Source organism: Neophocaena asiaeorientalis, unplaced genomic scaffold, assembly GCF_003031525.2.
Source record: "Neophocaena asiaeorientalis asiaeorientalis breed wild unplaced genomic scaffold, Neophocaena_asiaeorientalis_V1.1 scaffold82, whole genome shotgun sequence".
NCBI classification, from domain to species: Eukaryota; Metazoa; Chordata; class Mammalia; order Artiodactyla; family Phocoenidae; genus Neophocaena; species Neophocaena asiaeorientalis.
In genome coordinates this window covers 1,406,066-1,428,018 of record NW_020173068.1, presented here as the reverse complement: position 1 = coordinate 1,428,018, position 21,953 = coordinate 1,406,066, and the positions used below count along the sequence as shown (strand labels likewise).

At 48.8% G+C, this 21,953-nt stretch overlaps 1 protein-coding gene across 1 annotated transcript; it reads right to left on the bottom strand.

Annotated features, from left to right (window-relative positions):
• Positions 1–9,270: 9,270 nt before the first annotated feature.
• On the bottom strand, positions 9,271–10,926 carry LOC112398466 (vasopressin-neurophysin 2-copeptin-like). The gene is made up of 4 exons (XM_024743040.1): positions 10,807–10,926; positions 10,309–10,533; positions 10,019–10,031; positions 9,271–9,554 (listed from the first exon to the last, which is right to left on the bottom strand). The coding sequence occupies exons 1-4, from the start codon at positions 10,924–10,926 to the stop codon at positions 9,310–9,312; spliced, it is 603 nt and encodes a 200-aa protein (XP_024598808.1). The 3' UTR covers positions 9,271–9,309.
• Positions 10,927–21,953: the final 11,027 nt, after the last annotated feature.

Genomic DNA, 21,953 nt, shown 5'->3' with positions numbered 1-21,953 from the left:
ACTTTCTAAGGTCCAAAGCGACAGAGTGGGCCTGCAGAGATAAGAGTCTGACGGGGCACCAGAGGAAGGGCAGGAGGTTGGTCGTAGAAAGTGAAAGACTTCCTGACATCTGGAAGCAGGCTTGGGCCACACATGAGGGCTGGCCTGGGGGAGGGGAGCTTCGCTGGGGCAGCTGAAGGGCCTTCACGTTTCCAAGGAGCTGGACTCTCAGGCCGCAGGAGGCCACCTGTACTCTCAGAAGGGATGGCCAAGCTGGGGAGGCTGGGCGGGAGGGCCAGCACAGCCACCCTGTGGCTTGTTGTCCCACCCAGGAGGCCCTGGGTTCCCAGTGTTGCATGGAAGCCAGGATCCCTGCTCCTGACTGTGCAGTAAAGAAACGTGACAGCACTGGGGACCCTGCAGAACAGGGTTTCCTGAGAGCCCATAGCCACAGAAATGACCACAAAATGCAGAGAACACTAACAGAGAGACTCTTGCAACCTACACTTCTCATCTGTTCCTGGATCAAAGACCATTTTGGAGCAGCTATAAAAGCCTAACCCCTCTCCCCCAGAATGTGCCGCCGTTCACTTACTCGTGCTGTGGGACAAAAGCGATTTCAGAAGGTGCATGCCCACACACCCATTCCAAATAAAACAAGAGTGCATCACTATCTGTTAGTAATTTTTATATGTTATTTCTGTGGCTTTCTCACACACTGAAGCAATGAGGATTCACTCAGAGGCCTCCCACCCACCACAGCAGTGTGTCGTCTTACAGAGTGGAGAGAGAAAAAGTATACTAAAGAGGACTGTAAGGTTTTCTTTGTATAAATTACAAAACCAGGCAAAACTAAGCTATGGTGCTAGAGGTCTTGGGTGTGGTGGTGACAGGAAGGGGTGTAAGGGGGCTTCTGGGGTGCTGGTCATATTCTGTTTCTTGGCCTGGGAGCTGGTAAAACAAGTGTGTTCAGTTTATTAAATTTCATTCAGATTGCACACATGTGATTTGTTCACTTTTGTATGTATATTATACTAGAATAAAAGTTTTTTAATGAAAAACTTATCATTATTACCAAGATGTATGAAGAGAAGAGAGATGAAGCTTTTGAAAGCCCCAGTGGTTCCTGACAAGGCTGTGAGAGCAGGTCCCTCCTCTTACCCCATATCTGGAACAAGAAATGACTGAAAGCTGAGCCCTGTTCAAATCAACCATGGGGAATTATGTGATTCTCATAATTTGGTGTTTGAGAACCATGTCAAAGTTCTGTGGTCCCTCAGAAACCACACAGATGAAGAGGGAAGCAACCAGAAGGAACCACACTACTCAACTAGAGAGACACAAGGTTAGGGATTTGTGCTTTTCCAAGCTTGGGCATCCACCGGCCACATCAGCAGGAAGCCTGGGATCTCCCTCTGGGACCTCACTCTCTGAGTGCCCTGCATACCCTTCAAACCCCAGAGGATTCCATAGAGCAGAGCCATGTCAGCCCAGGTCTCCCCACCTGGAGAGAGAGTTCAGGGTCCCCTCACCCCTCCAGTGTTTTCTTTTCTGGTCTCAATAACACAGGGGCAGATTGACACCTCTTTTTCAGGGGATGATGCAGAGGTGGCATCAACCTGGGCCTGGTGAGGAAGAGGAGCTGGGAGAGCTGCCACGTGTGCTAAGTGAAGTGGTTCAGTGGCCAGACGGTGCAGAAGCCATTCTTCACTCTTCCTCCTGGTTCAGACCCATGGCCTTTGTCCTCCTTGGAATGACTCCTTCAAACTACCAAAGTACTTGGGGCTTGTGCAGTGGGGTGGTTCCCAACCCCTGCTTTGTATAACTAGTACTTTGTGAACCATTTAACTACCTGGGAATGAAATTCCTAGATAACATGCCCACCCACACACAATTTCAAAAACATATAATTAGTCCTAGCAGTAATATAAAGTAGAGAAAAGGAAAGTAATTTAGTACAAAATAACACTATTTTAATATGTAGCTAAACAGGTCAGGCTACACTGGGTGACATATACACAATAAGGTCATCTCATGATTATATCTGCTTATATCAAATACAGTAAAAAGAGATTGGAAGCCAATCTCTACAGGACATTCGGGAAAATAAGATGATCAAAGCACCATGAGGATCAATAGTCTTTTTTGTACCTAAAGAAAAGATGGACTCAGATATCAATGAATCACAAAGAATGTATTCATGGGACACCTGGGGAAATTTGAACAGTATATATTTGATGATAATATATATTGTTGAGTTTTGGCTTGGGGCTTGCATGTGTGTGGTAACAGTCTGTGGTCATATCTTTAACAAAAGTCCCTCTCATTTGAGATGCACACTGGAACATTTACAGATGACATGGGATGACTGCTGGGATGACTTGGGGGTGGGAGGAGGGAATGGAGGTAGGGATGAAAGAAGGATCATGTGTTGATAATTGTGGGAGTGAAGGAGGGGGTAGGTATCCAAGGGGTCTTTGTTTAGTGGCTCTACTTTTTTGTATATTTGAAATTTCTCTTAATAAAAACTGAAAAACCAAAAAGATTGTGGTAGAGGTAAATATTCTGATATGAAGAGATGCCCCAAATGTACTTTGTTAAAGAAGATGTGAATTAGTATCTGTACATTATGAAATAATACTAATTTGTAAAATAAAAATTCATATGTGTGCATACCAGAACACTGTGGGCAACCTCAGAGATGAGCTCTTCACAGCTGTGAGAAGCTTTAGGACAGAGCATTCCAGTCTGAAAACTATAATCATTGACTGCATCACTGAGCATTTATTGCTGTGATTTATTTTTATGTCACTCTGTACTATCCAGCTCCTCCAGTACAACCTTGAAGGACAGCAATTTCAGTTTTCTGTAGGGTCTATGTGGACAATAAGTTTGCCCTGCTTCCATACCTACTAAATTTCGTGTAGTTTAGTTTTTAAATCTGGAATGGTTTGAAATTATACCAGAAGTTTTTCCCGGCATCATAAGAGGTGATTGTCCATGGGACAGAGGTCAGAAATATTTTTTCCTTTTCCCGATATTTTCTTCCGTGTAGAGGGGTTTCCCTGAGATAACACTCCTCCCAGGGAGTAGCTGACTTGCGGGGCAGGGTGAGAGGAAAGGAGCAGGTATAATGCCACCCCTTCCTCTCTGATCCCTCTTGGGATGAGGCTGCCATCCCAGGAAGCATGTGCTGTCACAGTGCAAATGCAGGAGCTCAGCGGTAAGCCCTGTGAAGGTCCAGCTCCTTGTGTCTGGGACAGTAAACAGCTCTAGCTTGTTACTCAGCTTTGTGAAGCCTCCTCGCCAGCAGGTCCAAGTTGCATTGTTTAATATCAGTTCTATCAATAATAAAGGTAGTCTTCTGGCCTCCAAATGTCACATTCTTTTATTTCATTTTTTAATTGTTTCAGAATTCAGGGGTTATAGTTAGTTAAAGTTAGGCTGCCATTATAAAAACACCCAAACCGTAAGGAGACCTTAGGGAGGTAGAGAAGGTCACTGTTTAATTCCCTCTGTCCTATCAGTCCTCAGCATCCTCAGCTCTGTTGCACTTTGTCACTTAGGGACCCAGGTTTCTTCTGTCATATAGTTCTGTCATCCCCTAGGCCTCATCTCTGTCTGCATATTTGAGACCAGGACGTTGTGGATTCCACTGGGTGGGAAGGGAAAGAGTGTGGAGGAGGCTCACACTGTCGTTAAGACCCCAAGCTCACTATTCCTTTCACTCACATTTTATTGACAAGAACATGGTCATATGGACACACAGTGCAAATGAAGCTGGAAAATGTAGCTACAATTCTATTACTACACAGTGCCAATCAAACTCCCAGAAGGATTTTTTGGGTACAAATTGCAAAGGAACTAAAATAGCTAAATCAGTTTTGAAGAAGAAAGTTGAAAGAGTCTCACTACCTAATTTCCAGACTTACTGTAAAGCTACCACAGTCAGGACAGGGTGGGAGTGGAGAAAAGATAGGCCTATTGATCAATGCAACAGATCAGAGAGGCCAGAAATAGACTTACGTGTGTATGGTCAAATGATTTTGAGAAAGTTACAAAGACAATTGAATAGAAAAAGAATAGCCATTACAACAAATAGAGCTGGAGGGAATTCCCTGGCGGTCCAGTGGTTAGGACTCCATGCTTTCACTGCCAAGGGCCCGGGTTCAGTCCCTAGTCAGGGAACTAAGATCCTGCAAGCCCCATGGCCAAAAAAAAAATGAAAGAAAGAAAAGAAAAATAATTAAAACAAACAAATAGAGCTGGAACAAATGAATATCCAGATGCAAACAGTGAACTTCAATTCACAACTTGCACCCTATACAAAAATAACTCCAAATGGATCATAGTTCAAATTCTAATCTGTTTAAAACTTATAAAGTTTTGATGATTACAATAGAGCCACTATAAACATTCACATACAGCTTTTTGTGTGAATATAGATATTCATTTCACTTGGATCACTACCTGTTAATGGGACTGGTGGGTTAAATGGTAATTGTGAGTTTAACTTTACGAGAAACTATAGAACAGTTTTCCAGAGTGGGTGAATGATTTTGCATCCACATCCACAATATATGAGGGTTACGATTGCTCCATATCCCTGTCAGCACATGATATTCTTAGCGCCCCCCTTTTTCTTAAGACATTGAAATGGTTTCTCACTATGGCTTTAATTTGCCTTTCCCTAATGACTAATGATGCTGAACATCTTTACATGTGTTTATTTGCCATCTATGTATCTTATGTGGTAAAGTATCTGCTTAAATTGTTTAGCCATTTTAAAAGTTGAGTCATTTTCTTATTATTGAGTTTTGAGAGGGCAGTCTTTATATATTCTGGGTATAAGTTCTTTATAAGTTGTGTGATTTGTGAATCTTTTCTCCAAGTCTGTGGCTTGTCTTTGCATTCTCTTAACAGTGTACTTTAAAGAGCAGAAGCTCTCTCCTGCTCTCATGACCACGTCCACACTCCTACAGTCCAGCCTCCCTCTGCCTCTTTCTCTCTCATAAGAACACTGAGATTACATGGAGGGACCGCCCGGATACTCCAGAGCCATTTTCCATCTCAAGATCCTTAACTTCGTTCCATGTGTAAAGTATCTTTTCCCACATAATAGAATTTCATGGGTCACAAGGATTAGACTCAGGGTACCTTTGGGGTAGTACTCTAACAAAGTATGGTAAGAACTTCAGAATGTTCTGTTTTCATATAAAGAAAGCTTTGAAAACTGTCCTGTTCCTGTCCTGTGTGCCTGATTGTGATAAAGTGTTGTCCCCATAATTGTACCTCCTCACACTCCCCAGTCTTGTGGGACGGTCCCATTGCTTCTCACACCCCCTTAGACATTTATTTGCATGGTTAGCTGTCCTTCCCTCAATCTGGTTGGAGGATGGTGACATTGGAATGAAAATGGGGCTGGGGGTCAGTGCACTTGTTCCTTGTACAGGAGCACTTCCTCTGGAGGTACAGCAAGCTCAGGTCAGATCTGGACTCTCTAAGAGGCAGACTTTCCAGGTTCTAAGCCACTCCTGGGACTAAAGCAAACACATGCTCATTGTGTCTTCCAAGGATTCAGTTATTTCATGTATGAAAGACAAAACTTCAAAATTTCTGCAAGGTAATACGATTACACGTTCATGGATAATGTATGAATATTTCTGACAGACAAATTAGTGACATGTCCAATAATCCAGCCATCAGTATTCTTAAAGCAGATGTCTATTCTTCGATTGAAGACTTTTTAAAATATATTTAGTGGGCAAAACTGTTCCAGTTGTATACAACCAAATCATCATTCTGCTGTGAAAACATTATATATTGTCTTAAATATGACATATCATGAACCAAAATTAATTAATTAAAATGAGCAGAAGTTTTAAATTTTGGTGAATTCCAAATGTATCAAATTTCTTCTTTTATGGATCTTGCTTTTGGTGTCAGAGCTAGGAAATTTTTGTATAACTTGAGGTCCTAAAGAATTTCCCCTATATTTTCTTCAAGAAGTTTTATAATTTTAGGGACTTCCCTGGTGGCCCAGTGATTAAGACTCTGTTCTCCCAATTCAGGGGGCCTGGGTTCAATTCCTGGTCGGGAACTAAGATCCCACGTACCACAACTAAGCCCACATGCCTCAACTACTGAGCCCGGCGTGCTCTAGAGTATGCATGCCGCAACTAGAGAAGCCGGTGTGCCACAGCGAAGACCCAGCGCAGCCAAAATAAATAATAATAAATAAATTAAAAAAAAAAAAGTTTTATAATTTTAGATTTTATATTTAAGTCTATGATCCATTTTTTTAATTGAAGAATAGTTGATTTACAATGTTGTGTTAGTTTTTGGTGTACAGCAAAGTGATTCAGTTATACATATATACGAATATATATATTCTCTTTTTTCTTTTTCTTTTCTATACATTCTTTTTCAGATTCTTTTTCACTATAGTTCATTACAAGATATTGAATATAGTTCCCTGTGCAACAGTAGGTCTTTGTTGTTTACCTATTTTATATATAGTACTGTGTATATTTTAATGCCAAACCCCTAATTTATCCCCCCTCCTTCCCCTTTGGTAAACATAAGATTGCTTCCTATGTCTGTGAGTCTGCTTCTGTTTTGTAAATAAGTTCATTTGTATCATTTTTTTAGATTCCACGTATGTGGTATCAAATGATAGTTGTGTTTGTCTGACTTACTTCACTTAGAATGATAGTCTCTAGGTCCATCCATATTGCTGCAAATGGCATTATTTCATTCTTTCTTATGGCTGAGTAATATTCCATTGTATATGTATATACCACATCTTTTTCATTCATTTGTCGATGGACACTTAGGTTGCTTACCTGTCTTGGTGATTGTGAATAGTGCTGCTATGAACATTGGGGTGCATGTATCTCTTTTCGAATTATAGGTTTTGTCTTTTCTGGATACATGCCCAGGAGTGGGGTTGCTGGATCATATGGCAACTCTATTTTTAGTTTTTTTTTGTTTTTTTTGGGGGGGGCACTGCGGTGGGTCTTCATTGTTGCACGCGGGCTTTCTTTAGTTGCAGCGAGTGGGGGCTACTCTTCATTGCGGTGCACGGGCTTCTCATTGCGATGGCTTCTCTTGTTTTTGTTTTTGTTTTTTAAAGAGATTTTAAAAAATTTATTTATTTTATTTTTGGCTGTGTTGAGTCTTCGTTGCTGCGCGCGGGCTTTAGTTGCGGTGAATGGGGGCTACTCTTTGTTGTGGTGTGCGGGCTTCTCATTGTGGTGGCTTTTCTTGTTGCAGAGCACGGCCTCTTAGTTGTGGCTTGCAGGGTCTAGAGCGCAAGCTCAGTAGTTGTGGTTCACGGGCTTAGTTGCTCCACAGCATGTGGGATCTTCCCGGACCAGGACTGGAACCCATTTCTCCTGCATTTGTAGGCAGATTCTTAACCACTGCGCAACCCAGGAAGCCTTATTTTTAGTTTTTTAAGGAACCTCCACACTGTTCTCCATAGTGGCTGCACCAATTTATATTCCCACCAACAGTGTAGGAGGGTTCTCTTTTCTCCACACCCTCTCCAGCATTTATTATTTGTAGGTCTTTTGATGATGGCCATTCTGACTGGTGTGAGGTGATACCTCATTGCAGTTTTGATTTGCTTGTCTGTAATAATTAGCGACGTTGAGCATATGATCCTTTTTTAAAAACCAAGCTGCCTCTTCCCACCGCCCTCTGTCTGGATGGGTTACTAAATTCCTATTAGGTCTGGTCCTGCCCCAGGTCTTCCCAGACCTGGGGACTGGTCCTGAGTGTGCCACACTAGGGTAGAGGCGGGAGGCCATGGCAGGGAGAGAAGCCAGTGTGGGCCCTGCCCCGGCCAGAATTAATCACGCTGGACACTGAGCTGGGTCAGGATGATGGCAGAGCAGAGCTCTAAGACCAGAAGAGAGCTTGCGGCTGACTAAGACTGAGTCACCAGGCTCCGCCCCAAGGCAGGGTATTGGGGTCAGGGCTCAGAGTGACTTCTCTCTGCCTGCGCTCCCTCCTGGCCTCCCTCCTGGCCTCCAAGTGTGGGAGGATTCCAGAGGAGATGCAGCCCCTGTGGTCCCAAGACCTGGAGCAAGAAATCCCAAGGAGAGGATGCAGAGAAGAGAGGGGGTAAAGAGAGAAGGATGGGAGGTAACGGAGGGGAAAGTTGGGACAGAAGAGGCAAGGAAGGGATGAAGAGGGATAAGGAGAGAAGCAAGAGGAACGAGAGGTCGGGGGGTGGACAGGGGAAAAGAGACCAGTGAGGGGAAAGGGGATAAAGGGGCGAATGGGATAGAGGGGGCAAAGAGGGACAGAGGGACATAGAAGAGGATCTGCCAAATGCTAGCAGACTTCTACCCTGAAGCTGCATAGTCAAGGCTGGAAGGTCCTAATGTGAGTGTGTGTGTGTGGAGTGTGTGTGTGTGTGTGTGTGTGTGTGTGTGTGTGTGTGTACATGTGCCTGTCTATGGTCTAGTCAGCTGGGTCTGCATTTCTCTGGGTGTGTCTGTGCTTCCCAATGTGTATCTCAGGGTCTGTATCTCTGACTGTGGGCAAAGATCACTGGGCGTGTCCCAAACAATTTTTTCTTGTCTGTTTGTCTGGCTGTGTGTGTGGTTGGTGTGGCTGTTTTGGGGGTGAGGGGGTATGTACCTAGGGTTTCCGTGGGCTCTGTCTCTCATGCTGGCTGAGTGGCCCGAATGGGGATGCTTAGTCTCCTCCTGGACCGACAGTACCTGGCCCTCTCTCTGCTGGGTCTGGGGTGATGTTGTCCCCTCCACACGGGCACATAAAGCACAGCCTTGGATGAGATAGGCTGGGAATTCCTGAAGCTGTTTGTGCCTCAGCCTCCCAGGATGTAAACGGGGATGAGAACTGCGGTCACCCTTGGTGCATCCCCTTGCCTCTCTCTCTCACTCTTCTCTCCGTGACTCTCAATGTTTCTCTCTCTCTCTCCATCGTTCTGCTGTCCCTCTGTCTCTTGCTATCTTGTCCACCCATGTCTTTCCCCATCTCTGCCTTTATTTCCATCCCTCTGCCAGATCCCCAACCCAGCCTCTCCACGGCCTGGACAGTGGCCCTTCCCCTCCCCGCCCGCAGGTCGCCCTGTCAGTAGTTCTATCTAGAATCGTGCTGGCCCAAGATCGCTTCCCGACAGGATCTGTCCCTTTTCTGGGGTGGATCTGCCCACGACTTAGGGTCCGGGAACTGGTCCCCCACCCTCCTGTCCTCTCCCCTCTCCACCCCCAAAGACGGAGACGCACGCTAGCCAATGCCTTTAAGACCGTTTATTTTTCGTGCTGCGAGGGCAGGGGTTGGGGTGGGGGCGCCTCAGTAGACGCCGGGCTGGGCGGGCTCAGCGGGCTCCGGCGCCCCCGCCAGCTGCACCAGCCGCAGCAGCAAGGCCCCGCTTGGCCCGTCCAGCAGGGTCGTGTTGCTCAGGTCGCTGGCCCGGGCGCGTCGAGGGAAGCTGGCGCCCTCCCGGCACTCGGGTTCCGTCACGCAGCTCTCTGCGGGCAGCATGGGCTGAGCGCGCGGCGCGGGGGCGCAGCAAGCTGCCCAGGCCCCGCCCCCACCTGGAGCACCGGAGGTTCGGGGTCTCCCTGGGGCTCTTTGGCCCCCAGAAGCGGTTGAAGGAGGGGACTCAAAAGCTACTCGGCTGCCTTGGTTTTCAGGTGACTAAGGAACAGCTCTCAGTGACAGCCCTCAGCATCCTCCCCCTTCGTTGAGGGAGGGGTCCCTCATGGGCTGCATGGGAGAGACCTTCCTTCTCACCTTTGGGGCCTCCTGGTGTGCACCCCTCTCTCAGCTGCCCACTACCCTCCCCTTAATGCAGACCTTCCTCCTCTGCCCGCGTTGCTCCCGTTCCATCTCTAGCATGCACCCCCTCTCCACACTCACCCAACCCCGTGCAGGGAGGGCCCCTGCCCCGCTCCAGAATACACTCAGGCCCTTCTTCATATGTCCTGTTCCCTCTCTGGCCTTACCCTGCCCCTCAAGCCAGTGGGCCTCACTGGGGCCCTGACCTCTGCTCACTCACCTATGGACTGACCCTGTGGGTGGCAGGGACATGAGCCCTAGAGGAGGGCATGAGGCACCTAGGTGACTCCAGCTTCCAAAGCTGCCAAGCAGAGGGAGGGGTTGTTTGTGGGGGCTGTCCACCTACCCACCGTAGTTTGTTCAGCAGCTCAAAACTGGCCACCTGTGGCCTTGACAGAATTGAGCATGGTTATTGGATTTCCTTTAGCTCTGCTGAAGGTGGAATAAGAGGGAATCACTGGACATGCAGCATGAAAGAATTGGGCTAGGTACCCAGCAGAACTTCCTTACAGGATACTTGGGTGGCGCCTCCCACTCAGGCAAGCTCAGGGCAATGGCCAGCTTCTGGGGGATGGGGGGCTGGGGCCCATGGCTAGGAGAGGCCAGGAGTTGAACAGGGAAGGCCTCAAGTGCTGGAGAAGACAGAGCCTCCGAAGCTCCAGCTAGTCCTGGAGGAGAGGCCGCCATGGGCACCGCCGCCATGGGCACAGAGGAGGTCTTGCCATCCAGTTCTCCCTGATCCAGCACAGAGTCCAGTTACTGGGGAAACCTCTCTTTCCTGCATCCCTTCTCTGGATGGAGACAATGTTCAGGAAGTCCTATGGCCCGTCCTAGCCCGCCCGACAGCCTGGTCCCCTCTGTTTGCCCATGCCAAGCCTCCCTTCTTCTGTTGGGCACTTCCCCTAAAGCCTGCCTCTCCCACGACTTCCCTTCCTAGCCCCTGCACTGTGATGCCATCCCTGGGCCTCTGCCCCTGCCCAGTAACCCTGAGATGGGCCACGGTCATACCTGTCTCAGCTCCAGGTCGGACATGGCCCTCTTGCCGCCCCTTGGGCAGTTCTGGAAGTAGCAAGCGGAGGTGAAGGCCAGCAGGCCGAGGAAGCAGGCAGGCAGTGTGGCGTCGGGCATCCTGGCACAGGTGGGCACAGTCTGCAGTACTGCTCTGTGGACTGCTGTGCTGCCTTCGCTGGCTGCCTATTTATGTCTGCAGGTGTTCCCTCTGAGGTGACGTGGCCACCACCCCCCTCCCCAGTGGCTCCCCAGGAGCCCATGGCCGCCAGGTCCCAGTCGTCAGCAGTGATTCAGGCATCTGGGGACGCACGTGGGCCTGTGCAGGGGACGATGGGGGAGGGGTGCCAGCCTCGGGGCTGTCATTGGCAGCGGTGTGGCTGCGGTGTGACAGGAGCTGCTGTGACTGTAACTGTGACTCTCTGGACTCAGGGAGAGACAGACGTGGGGGGGGGGCCGTCACCTGGAGACTGTCTCCAAGCTTTCTGGTGCCCAGAAGAGGCTGGGGGTCAACAGGCCCTGTCCCCCGACACAGACCCCAGAGAAGGGGATGGGGGGGGACCCGAGGGGCTGCTGTGTAAGGAGCAGGTCAGGCCCCAGCCCAGGAGTGATGAGCAGGGGACAGTCGCTATGCAGGGCCCCATCAGGAGCATTAGTCCTGTGAGAGGATAAGTGACCAAGAACGGCACACACTCGAGGTGGTGCAGACAGAGGCCTTTGTACCGGCTGCACTAGGACAGAAAGTGCTGCCTGCAGCCCTGTGTAATGGAGGCAAGAGACCAACATGGGATCGGGGGTCATTCCCACTTGGTGGGTGAGGCAGGTTCCCGGGGGGAGCTGGGGATGCTCCCACCCCCACCCCTCACACCCACACCAGGGTCCAAAGACTCAGGGACTGGGGACCTTGGGGACAGCTTCTTGGCATGTCCCCATCACTCCCCTTCCAGGCAGGAGCATGGGGTAAGGGGAGCATCTATGGGGGAATGAGGAAATCCAGACCCATTAAGGCTCAAAGGTTGGGGGGTAAAATGACAGCCAGTTTGCCCCAATTCCTACCCTGACCAGGACACTAGTTTGTGGGGACCAGAGCAGGTACCAGCTCAGGCCTGGGGCCTCAGGGGGCTTTGAGGCTCGGGGAGGGCCAGAGCCACAGCCAAATGGGCCCAGCCTGAGAAGCAGCTTTTGGTTTATGACCCCAGGCTGGTAGGTTTAAGGGATGGAAGTCTCCCTCCCTCGGCCGCCTGAGTGGCCCTCTGGTCCTTGAATCCAAGCTAGCCACCCTGCACCTCTCAGGCTCTGCACAGCCCCCAGCTCACCCAGCCCCCAGACTCTCGGCCTCCTCTCCTCTCAGCCTCCTCTCCAGAGTGCTGCCAGGAAGCTCCAGCTGCTTCCTGTCAACCAAGTGCAGTGCAGGGTCCCAGGTCCCAGAGATGGGGGGCTGTGAGGATGCTGGAGCCCAGCAGCCTGTTGAAATCTGGCCTCTGTTCCTCAAAACATCATGACTCGGGTAGATCACTTGACCTCTCTGTGCCTCATTTTTCTCCAGTGTGAAGTGGGGAAGATACTTGCACCCACATCACCAGGTTGTCATGAGAACTGAGAAAATGTAATGCAGGAGGGATTTGGAAAAGTGCCTGCACCATTGTAAAGTTAATTACTAGTATCGTAGTATCATTAATGCCATTATTCTTAATAAGACCTTAAGAGAGTTCTTCCAGAGAGAGTAGCTTCCTGAGTTAATGCAGGATAAACTTTTTCATTCTGTTCATGGCCGAGAAATAAACTTGGTCTGGACATTGCCCTCCTGAGACTCTGCACTGTGGGGTAGACTGAGAGGGGCGACCAGAGGCCTGGCTTAGGCCAGCTGTGCCTTGGCCCAGCACCTTGCCCTCTCTGCACTTTTGGTCTGAGTTACCAACTGAAAACTGAAGGAGCTACAGGAAATTAAGGGCTCAAGCTCTGGAACAAGCTGTGTCCTGACTAGCCGTGTCTACCTGAATCACCATTCTAAGACTTGCCTCCCATACCAGGGCCCTTTGAAGATCCCAAATCCCACCTCCACACAGATACCAGAGGGCCTGCTTCTCCCAATACCACCTTCTTGGAGCCCACACTGGCTGGAAAAAGTCCCGTTACTGTGCTGACTGGCTGCATTTCCACTATAATACCTCCCAGGTCACATGGACCCTGAGGACACCCCCACCCCTTCTTCACTTCCCTTATATGTTCTCTTTCCAAAACTACTTTTTCACACCTTTGCCACCCTTACATCTTCTACAACTTAGCTCATGATCTTGATTCAGTGTCACTTAGAAAAAGAGGATTAACTCTTTTACCAGTCCTTCCTCACCACCCCTCACAGTACCCTCCCACACCATTTTCTTGATATAATAATGTCATAATGGTTAGGTCACTGTTACGAGTTAGACTGCAAGCTAAGCCTCCAAGCTAAACCATATGGTATATTATGATGACCTTTCCATCACTGAACAACTTTTTGTGTTCCCTGGAGTTAGTGATCACCTTTGTTTTTCATTGTTGTCCAACTGCCATTTTTATCCAGAAGCCAACATTTACTCTTCAACTCACTCCACTCAGGCTTCTGCCCAAACCAGTCCACTGAAACTCCTGTTATCAAGGTCATAAACTACTTCTGTATTACCAAATTTGGTGGTCATGTCCATGTCCTCATTTTACATTATCCCTTAGTAGCATTCAACATGGTTGAGCAGTTGTCTTTTTTTTTTTTTTTTTGCCATGTCTTGTGGCTTGCAGGATCTTAGTTCCTCAACCAGGGATTGAACCTGGGTCCCAGCAGTGAAATTGCTGAGTCCTAACCACTGGATAGCTAGAGAATTCTGCACTTGTCCTTTTTAAATATATGCTTTTAAAATCCACCACACTGGGGCTCCCCTGGTGGTGCAGTGGTTGGGAGTACGCCTGCCGATGCAGGGGATGCGGGTTCGTGCCCCTGTCCAGGAGGATCCCACATGCTGTGTAGCGGCTGGGCACGTGAACCGTGGCTGCTGGGCCTGTGCGTCCGGAGACAGTGCTCCGCAGTGGGAGAGGCCACAACAGTGAGAGGCCCGCATACCGCAAAAAATAAATAAATAAATTGCCAAAAAAAAAAAATCCACCACACTGGATGTTCTTTCTCAGTCTCTTTTTCTGGCTCTACCTCTTTGACCTTGACTTCTAAATGTGGAGTATCCCAGGACTCAGTCCTGTGTCCCTTCTCTTCTCTTCTCTTCTTAGGTGATTGCTTCTAACCCCATAATTTTATATACTTTCTACAAACTAATGATTCTCAAATTCATACCTCCATCCTGGGCCTCTCCCCCAAGTGCCCAGTGACAACTCCCCTTGGATATTCAATAGGCCTTTCCAACTTAGCGTGGTCAACTCCTGATTCTTAGCTGCTCCCCTGTTCTCTCCCAGGGTTCTCCAGCCCTGCAATCATACCACCATCCAGCCAGCTGGTCCTCCCAGAACCTGGGACTCACCCTGATCCATTGCTTCCCCTCACTCTTTGTTAGTCCTACCTCTAAAATCTATATCAAACTATCTGCTTCTTTCCATCCCTGCTTTGGAATTTCAGAGCCTGCTGTCTCCTTGTCCTAAAAGGCTTGCCTACCCTCACCTATCCCTGGGGTTCACTTTGCTGCTTTAAAGTGTCATCTCCCAAGAGGAGCCTTCCCTGAGCACCCACGTGGAGCATACCTCGCACTTAGCTCAGTTATTTTTTAAGTTGGGTCTATGTTGATGGGTTTAATAGCACCTACTACAACTTGCAGTTCGTTTGTTTGTTTATTATTATTATTTTGTATGTATGACTGTACCCCCTCTAGAATGAAAGCCTCAGGGCAGAAAGGACTCCATCCTTTGTGTCCCGTACTGTAACACCACTCCTGGTACAGTGCTTGCCACACAGTGAGTTTTCAATAAATGATGGAAAGGAGGAAGGGAGCGAGGGGAGCCCTGGGTACCAGCCTCAGCTCTCCAGGTAGTTACTGTGTGACCTTGAGCGAGTCACACCTGTTCCCAAGGTTGCTTGATGTACTGACCCCATGTCCTATCTCACTGAGGTCTTAAGGGAATCAGATCTGAAGGTGCTATAAGGGGTTAGAATTTTCAGAAATCTTTACATAACAAAGAGTTGCAAGCCTCCAGATTAAACTCCAAATCTCAGAATGTTCTTTAAATACTTCCTTACCCTTAGACCCTCTTTTCTGAGAACAGGTAACAACTGCCCCCCACTCCTGTTTCTTATTCCTTTTTTCTCAGGGTCAACCCAGTGCTTGTACTATAATGACATCTCTGCTACGCTCCGAAGGGGGTGGCCTCATTCTCAAACAGGTCTGCTAGCGTCTCATCTCATCTGCTTCCTATTAGTCTGACTCAAGGACCTTCAGCAGTGTGGTCACACAAATGCTCTGTGAACTATGCAGAGGAACGAAAGTGAGCAAACGTTGTGAGAGCCCAAGAACTGCTGACTGAATGAATCGAAGAGGCCGTGTTGAGCAGGGGCAACAAACAAGAAAAATGCTGGGCCTTAGCATGAAACTGCCTTGGGTCTGCACCAGCAGTAAGGAAAAAATAAAAAAGCTTTCCCTTCTTCATCAGACGGGAGGGAGCTGAATGTGAATATGAGATCTCTAAAGAGGGTTACATTAAGCTTAAAAGAAATCAGAAATGAGCGGTCATCATAAAAAGTCTTACCTGCAAAAATAACCTAAGTAAAAAGCAACATAACCTAGGAAAAAATATTTTTGAGAGGCTTTTTTCTGTATTAAAAGCCTGTACAGCAGCCAGGTGGGTGGATTCACATCTGGGGACTGTGGGCTCCAGCTCCAGGGCCCACGGGGCCGGCCTGACACCCGCTGGGGACAAAGGCTTCTGCTCCGGGGGCGATCGAGGTGGCCCCCTTTGGTCGGCTGGGAAGAGCCAGCGGAGGGCCACATGCGCTTCTCTCACGCTTCAGCCAGAGGACTGGCCAGAAATGCCGCGGGCCGAGGAGAGCAGAAGCGCAGTCAGGAAGCTTCGTGGGCCTCGGGGACCCGACGGGGTCGAGCACAAAGCGGGCGGTGCTGCCGGGGCGCACGGCCCGCCGGCTTGGGCTCCCAGGAGGAGTCTCGCTGCGCCATCTGACGCCCTGGCCCAGCCCGGCCCGGCCCCAGCCCCGCGCTCCCGGCGGAGAAAAGCGCGCAGGGCGGCCACGCGGGGCGCAGGCAGCGGGGCAACGGCACAGGGCAGATCCCCCTCTCCGGGACACCTTCGGTGCCTGTAGTTTGGAGAGTGAAGGCTGAGTGGGGAGCTCCGGGAAGAGGGGGCAGGGAGGGCGCAGTTGGCAGGATAAAGGACTTGTGCTGCAAAGGTGTGAAGGAAGAGGATCTAAGCATGGGGGCCGGGGGCGGGACATAACACAGGAGGAACAGGCCTGTTGAACCCCGGACAACAACAGAGACTTCCATAGCCCTGAGTACGCGGCAGTACTGTTCTCAGCCTTTTACAAACCTTTCCTCCTTGAATCCGCATAAAACCCTAGGAAGGAGGAAGTCATTTTTATCTCCATTTGTAGACAGGAAACTGGGGGACCGAGAAGTTGCCCCAGGAGGCCCAGGTAATAAACAGCAGACCTGGGATTGAAACACAGGCCCCAGAGTCTGTGCTCTTTACCACTCCATTGCCTGGAAACCCACTAACAGTGACTAAACCACCAGGACATTTATAACTTATTTAGGATTCAGGGTTGGAGGTTGATGGTCCTATGCTTGGCCTGGGGTCCAGGGATGTCACCTGGGAATTCCTTACTGCCTCTGGCACCTTCTTCATGTCTGGGTGTCCCTCCTCATGGCAAGGGAGGCAGTCACAAAATGGGTGCCCTCCTCCGAGCCTCTCCTTTCTCAGGGAGGAGAAACTTATCTGTCCATGTTCTACACTAAATAGGGGAAATGCCTAAACAGGGGTGATGGGGAATAGCTAACAATTACTGCAAGCTGACAGTGTGTTCCCAGCACTACACTATAAGCTGTGTAACAACGTCAGAATATACGTTTATCACCATTTTATTGATGTGGAAACTGAGGCTTAAAAGGGTTAAGCAATTTCCTGAAGTGCCACAGCCAGCAAGGAACAGGGGCAGGACCCCAACACCAGAACACCCTGAGGGAGACGGGTCCCCACCCCTGCGCCTTTCAAGGCTTTGATGGGTTATTCCAGGTTGTGATTTGCTGTTTTTTTGGGAAGACAGAACTCCAGGAGCTCCTACAAATCATGTCCTAAATGTGTTAATCTGATGCCATCCTAACTTGCTTCAAAATAACATGAGAGGGGTGAATTTGGTGGGGGTAAGTAAAGAAGAAATAAGACTAGCCATGAATTGAAAGCTGTTGAAACTGGGTGATGGATACATGAGAGTTGATTATACTAATCTGTATTTTTGTATGTGTGTGGAATTTTCCATAATAAATTTTTTTTTTTTTTTAAGTATCAGCTCCACCTTTTTTAGGACCTGGGGTAAAATATGACTAAATATATAAAAGTTGTAAGTCAAGCTAACAAAATGTAAAATGAAACATGTTCTGCCCTCCTACCTTGAAAAATATATGTTCATAATGACCTGAAGTCATGTTCAGATTTGGAGGTCTGCAGCAGAACTTGGCAGCCTAGGGGGCTGGTCTCTCCCTATAGCTTTGTTCTGTCCCACATCCCAGGGACAGGCACACCGGTGGACATTCCGCGTTCTGCCTGTGCACCTCACAAATTGCCTCCCCTTCCCGCCACGTAGGCACATTTGCACAGCTGAGGGGCAGTCCACCTGGGCCACAGACCCATGGAAGAGGACTCTTCCAGCCATAGATACAGTCATGGGAAAGTTAGGCAGCAAGTTCCAGGCCACAACCCTCAGTGCACAGATTCTGTGTGGGCATGTCCCCTGGTCTCACCCTGAGGAGAGCAACATAATGGCTTCTCTTGTCGGGTCTTAGACATTAATGGTCCTTGAGTCTGCCAGAGCCCTGCCCTCAGTAGGCACATGGCTCCAACGACTCAGCTGCTTCCTCCTCCCCTGTCATAGGACACCAGGGTCCAAACCAGAGTGTAAAGACCCATTTCACTGCCTTCTGCCCCTTCCTGAAGAATCCTACCTGCCCCTCATGTTCTTGAGAGTCATATGTCCATTCCTTAAAGCTCCCTCAGTCTATAGCCAATGGAGAAACGGTAGTGCCTTAAAAGAAAATCAGGATGCTATTATGAAGAGTCAGCGGATGCCTCCCCACAAAATCCACTGAGATCAGTACCAGAGTCCCATCTTTCTTGCCCCCATCCCTGACCTTAGCAGACTTGACTCTCCTTGCAGGTTGATGTAGTACTGTACCTAGACATCCCTTAATGTGTTTCCCCGTCTCCCTGCCCCACTAGACAGTGTTTCTTTCATCTTTGTGTCCCCAGGACCCTGCATCAGGCCCCTCACTGGCTCTTTAGTAAATGGCCAAGTCAGTGTGCTGGCCAGCCCGGGAGCATTAGGATCCTCTGTCTGTGCTGGCTGCCCACGGTCAGGTACAAAATATTAGCATAGGAATATTTTCAGGTTTTCCCCTCCCCTCTCTGCTAAGAGGATTCCGGTTTTGAGCTCCCAGGTTCTCCCCCTCCTTCCCCAGCCCCCTCTGCAGCAATTGTCTAGGATTTTGTGGTTGTTCCAGTTACTACTGCTGTGTAACAAACCACCCACAATGCAGTGCTCTAGACAACCACCATTTCTTTATGCTCATGGATTCTGAAGGTCGGGAGTCCCAACAGGGCACAGTGAGGACACCTTTTCTCTGCCCCACAATGTGTGGTGTCCCTGCTGGAAAGAGTGAATGGCTTGGGGCTGGAATCATCTGGAGACTTCTTCATGCACATGCCTGGGCACCTGGGCTGAGGTGACTCAGAGGCTGGGCCCAGCTGGGACTGCCAACTGGAGTGCCTGCCTGCCTGTGGCCTCTCTGTGTGGCTCCTCACAGCCTGGTGGCCTTGGGATAGTTGGACTTCTTGCTTGGTGGCTCAAGGCTTCAAGAGGGAGTGTTCCAGCAAACTAAGCAGACTGGCAGCCTCAGAAATCTCATAGGGTCACTGCTGCCACACTCCATTGGTCGAAGCAGCCACAAGCCTGTCCAGGGTCGAGAGAAGGAACAAAGTGCCCCTTTGGGTGGGAGGAGTGCTGAATAATGGGCAACCAATCATTTGAAATCATCCCAGTGGCATGAAGTCAGGAGGAAAGGATGAAGACTGAGGTTTGGAATAGATGTTTCCAGGGAGCACTGGAAAAATAGGTATGGGAGCAGGGGCACAAAAGGACTGCAGGAGGTAGGTGGGAGGATAAAGGGGGAATTTGAAGAAGAGTTGCTGACAGACATCACGTATCATGTGAAACTGCGTTTTGGCGGCTGAATCTGTATTTTTGCTCCAGATCACTCCATGACTGAGCCGTGTGGGCCACAGCTTTGCAGGCCTTAAACAGACCAAGCTTGAACAGGTCCACCCAGGCCGCTCAAGCCTGCCCACAGGTTTCTTGAGTTGAGGAAACTTTCAGGGGCTGAGGCACTTACCATCATTTCCGCCATCTCATTACAGAAGGTCAATCTGCCAAGGCCGCCTGGTGCATAAACGCATGCCTTGGCATCTCATTTACCCCCGGTGTTCATGCCCTCCTCCCCTCCTCATTCCCAGGGGCCAGATCCCCTCAAGCCTGATCTCATTCTTGGGGTGGGGGGGAGAGGAAGGCAGGTGAGAGGGGCTCTCTCTGGGGGATCCTGGTTTCTGAGACGGGCTAATTACAGGCTTCCTAATTAATGAGCCATGAGGTTGCATTTCATCAGCTGAGTCACAGGTGATGTCTGGGCCCTGGGCCCAAGGGGAGAGTATGAGGAATCATGGGAGGCGGAGGCCAGGCTGTGTCTCTGCCTCCCTGACCCTCATTCTCTAGATGCTCTCTTTTCAAACCCAGTTCTTCTTACCACCTTAGAGGGTGTCAGCAGCCCCCCTTCCTCCCTACACCTACCTCTGCTTCCTGATATTTTCCTGGGACTGTCCCCCAGTCTGTCCATCCCTTATGCCTGCGCACCCCCCCAGGACCACATAGAGCTCATTAGTTATTGTTTCCCCATCACCCAGTTTCTCTTTCTCTTTCTCCCTCAGCCACATACATCACACAACTGGAGCTGCTGTCTGTACCATGGCAACCACATCTCAGGATCCTAGCACCCACTGCCGTTGGCCACAGCCTGCCAGAGACCATTCCTGAGCCACTCTTCCACCTGTCTCCTCGCTCCTTCCCACACTCACCTCTTTCAGTAACTGTACATGACAGGTACTTTTCCACTTTCATTTCAACCAGAAGATGTATCCATTTACAGGAAGTTAATGCTGCTGAGTCTTTATTGGCAGTGGTGGGGGAAGGGGAATTCTTTTATTTTTTGTGCCTAGAGGTATAATATTTTTGAATTTTCAAAAGCTGTGCTGTAGCTTGGTCGTGAGTTGTTATTCCATAGAATTTTTTGTGCCTTTAGTTCTGGGTCTCATGATGGACTTGGGTCCAGGTGGAAAGGTTCTAGTAGGTCGTGGAGTTGGGTGGTTTCCCACCAGATCAGTGCTGGCAGTACCCCGTTCCCTGCACTAGGCTCCCGTTCAATGGAGGGATCCTTAGCGGCTCTGTGGTGACAACATCCAGGCCACCCCTGTAGAGGGGAACTGCGCCTGATCTTTGCCAGCCTCTACTACCTTCAGAGTGTCTCAGGGGTTAAGTTGGTGGCCTTGGAGTCAGTCAGATGAGCTCTTCATGGAACTGGGCCTCGGCTTACTCCTTCTACCGAGAGTTGTGAGGATTAAATGAGATAATATGTATGAAGTGCTTAGCACAATTCCCAGGACGGCATGCTCAATATATAAAAACTTTCTAAAAGACTTATTTATTTATTTTTATTTGTTTTTTTCGGCTGCATCGGGTCTTAGTTGTGGTGCTTGGGCTTCTATAGTTCTGGCATGTGGGCTTAGTTGCCCCTTGGCATGTGGGATCTTAGTTCCCCGACCAGGGATTGAACCGGCATCCCCTGAATTGCAAGAAAGATTCTTAACCACTGGACCACCTGAAAGACTTCTGAATGCAAAGGTTTTTTTGTTGTTGTTGTTTTTCATACCTGGATGGGCTTCAAATTCTCTATAATCCCCTTGATATTTCATGCAAAATCATGTGTGTGCAAACCACTTGTTCCTGGGCCCATCTTCTGGACACAGCTGGCCACTCCACAGGGGGTGATGTGGCTCTAAGCCCCCCAGACCAGCCCTGGCTGCTCAGGCTGCCTGTTGGTAGGGTTGGAATCGTTCTCTTCATTTTTTGCCGAAGAATCTTTGGGCTAGAATCCTATAGGTGGGATGGCTTGGTCCAAGGGATCATGCATATGTAACTTTGCTAGATATTCTCCTCCACAGAGGGTGTACTCCTTGCATTCCCACAGCCTCATCAGCAGATTGTGGCCAAATTTTGAGATTTGTGCCCATCTGCTAAACAAGAAATGGTATTTCAGGCGTATTTTTATTTCATCGTATTTATGAGCAAGGTTGAGCATCTTTTGACATGCTTAAAAGGCCATTTGCATTTCTTTGTGTGTCTTTATTTTTAGAAGCTATATATTGGAATATTAACCATTGTAATGCAACTTACATATTGTGTCTTCCTGGCACGAACCCGTGTTCCCTGCATCGGTAGGCGGACTCCCAACCACTGCGCCACCAGGGAAGCCCCTGTAATTTGTGTTTTTGCTTTGCTAATGGTGGCTTTCTTTTTCTATGTAAGAGGTTTTTTATGTTTTAATTTTTTATGTAGTCAACTTTATCAATATTTCCCCTAACTGTATGTGGATTCTGAAATCAGGAAAGGTTTTCTCACTTCCAGCTTTACAAGAATTTCCTCATTTTCCATTTTCTTCTAATTCTTAGATGGTTTCCTTCTTCCAGTGACTCCAGCACCACTTGCTGAGAGTTCCCCGCCCCCGCCCCGCCACCCCAATTTCCTTATGCAGTTGGGTCTGTTACTGGATTTAAAAATTTTTTTTCATTGCTCTGTCTGTGTATTCATGGGTTAGTTTTCCCCACCCCCAAATCAAACTGTT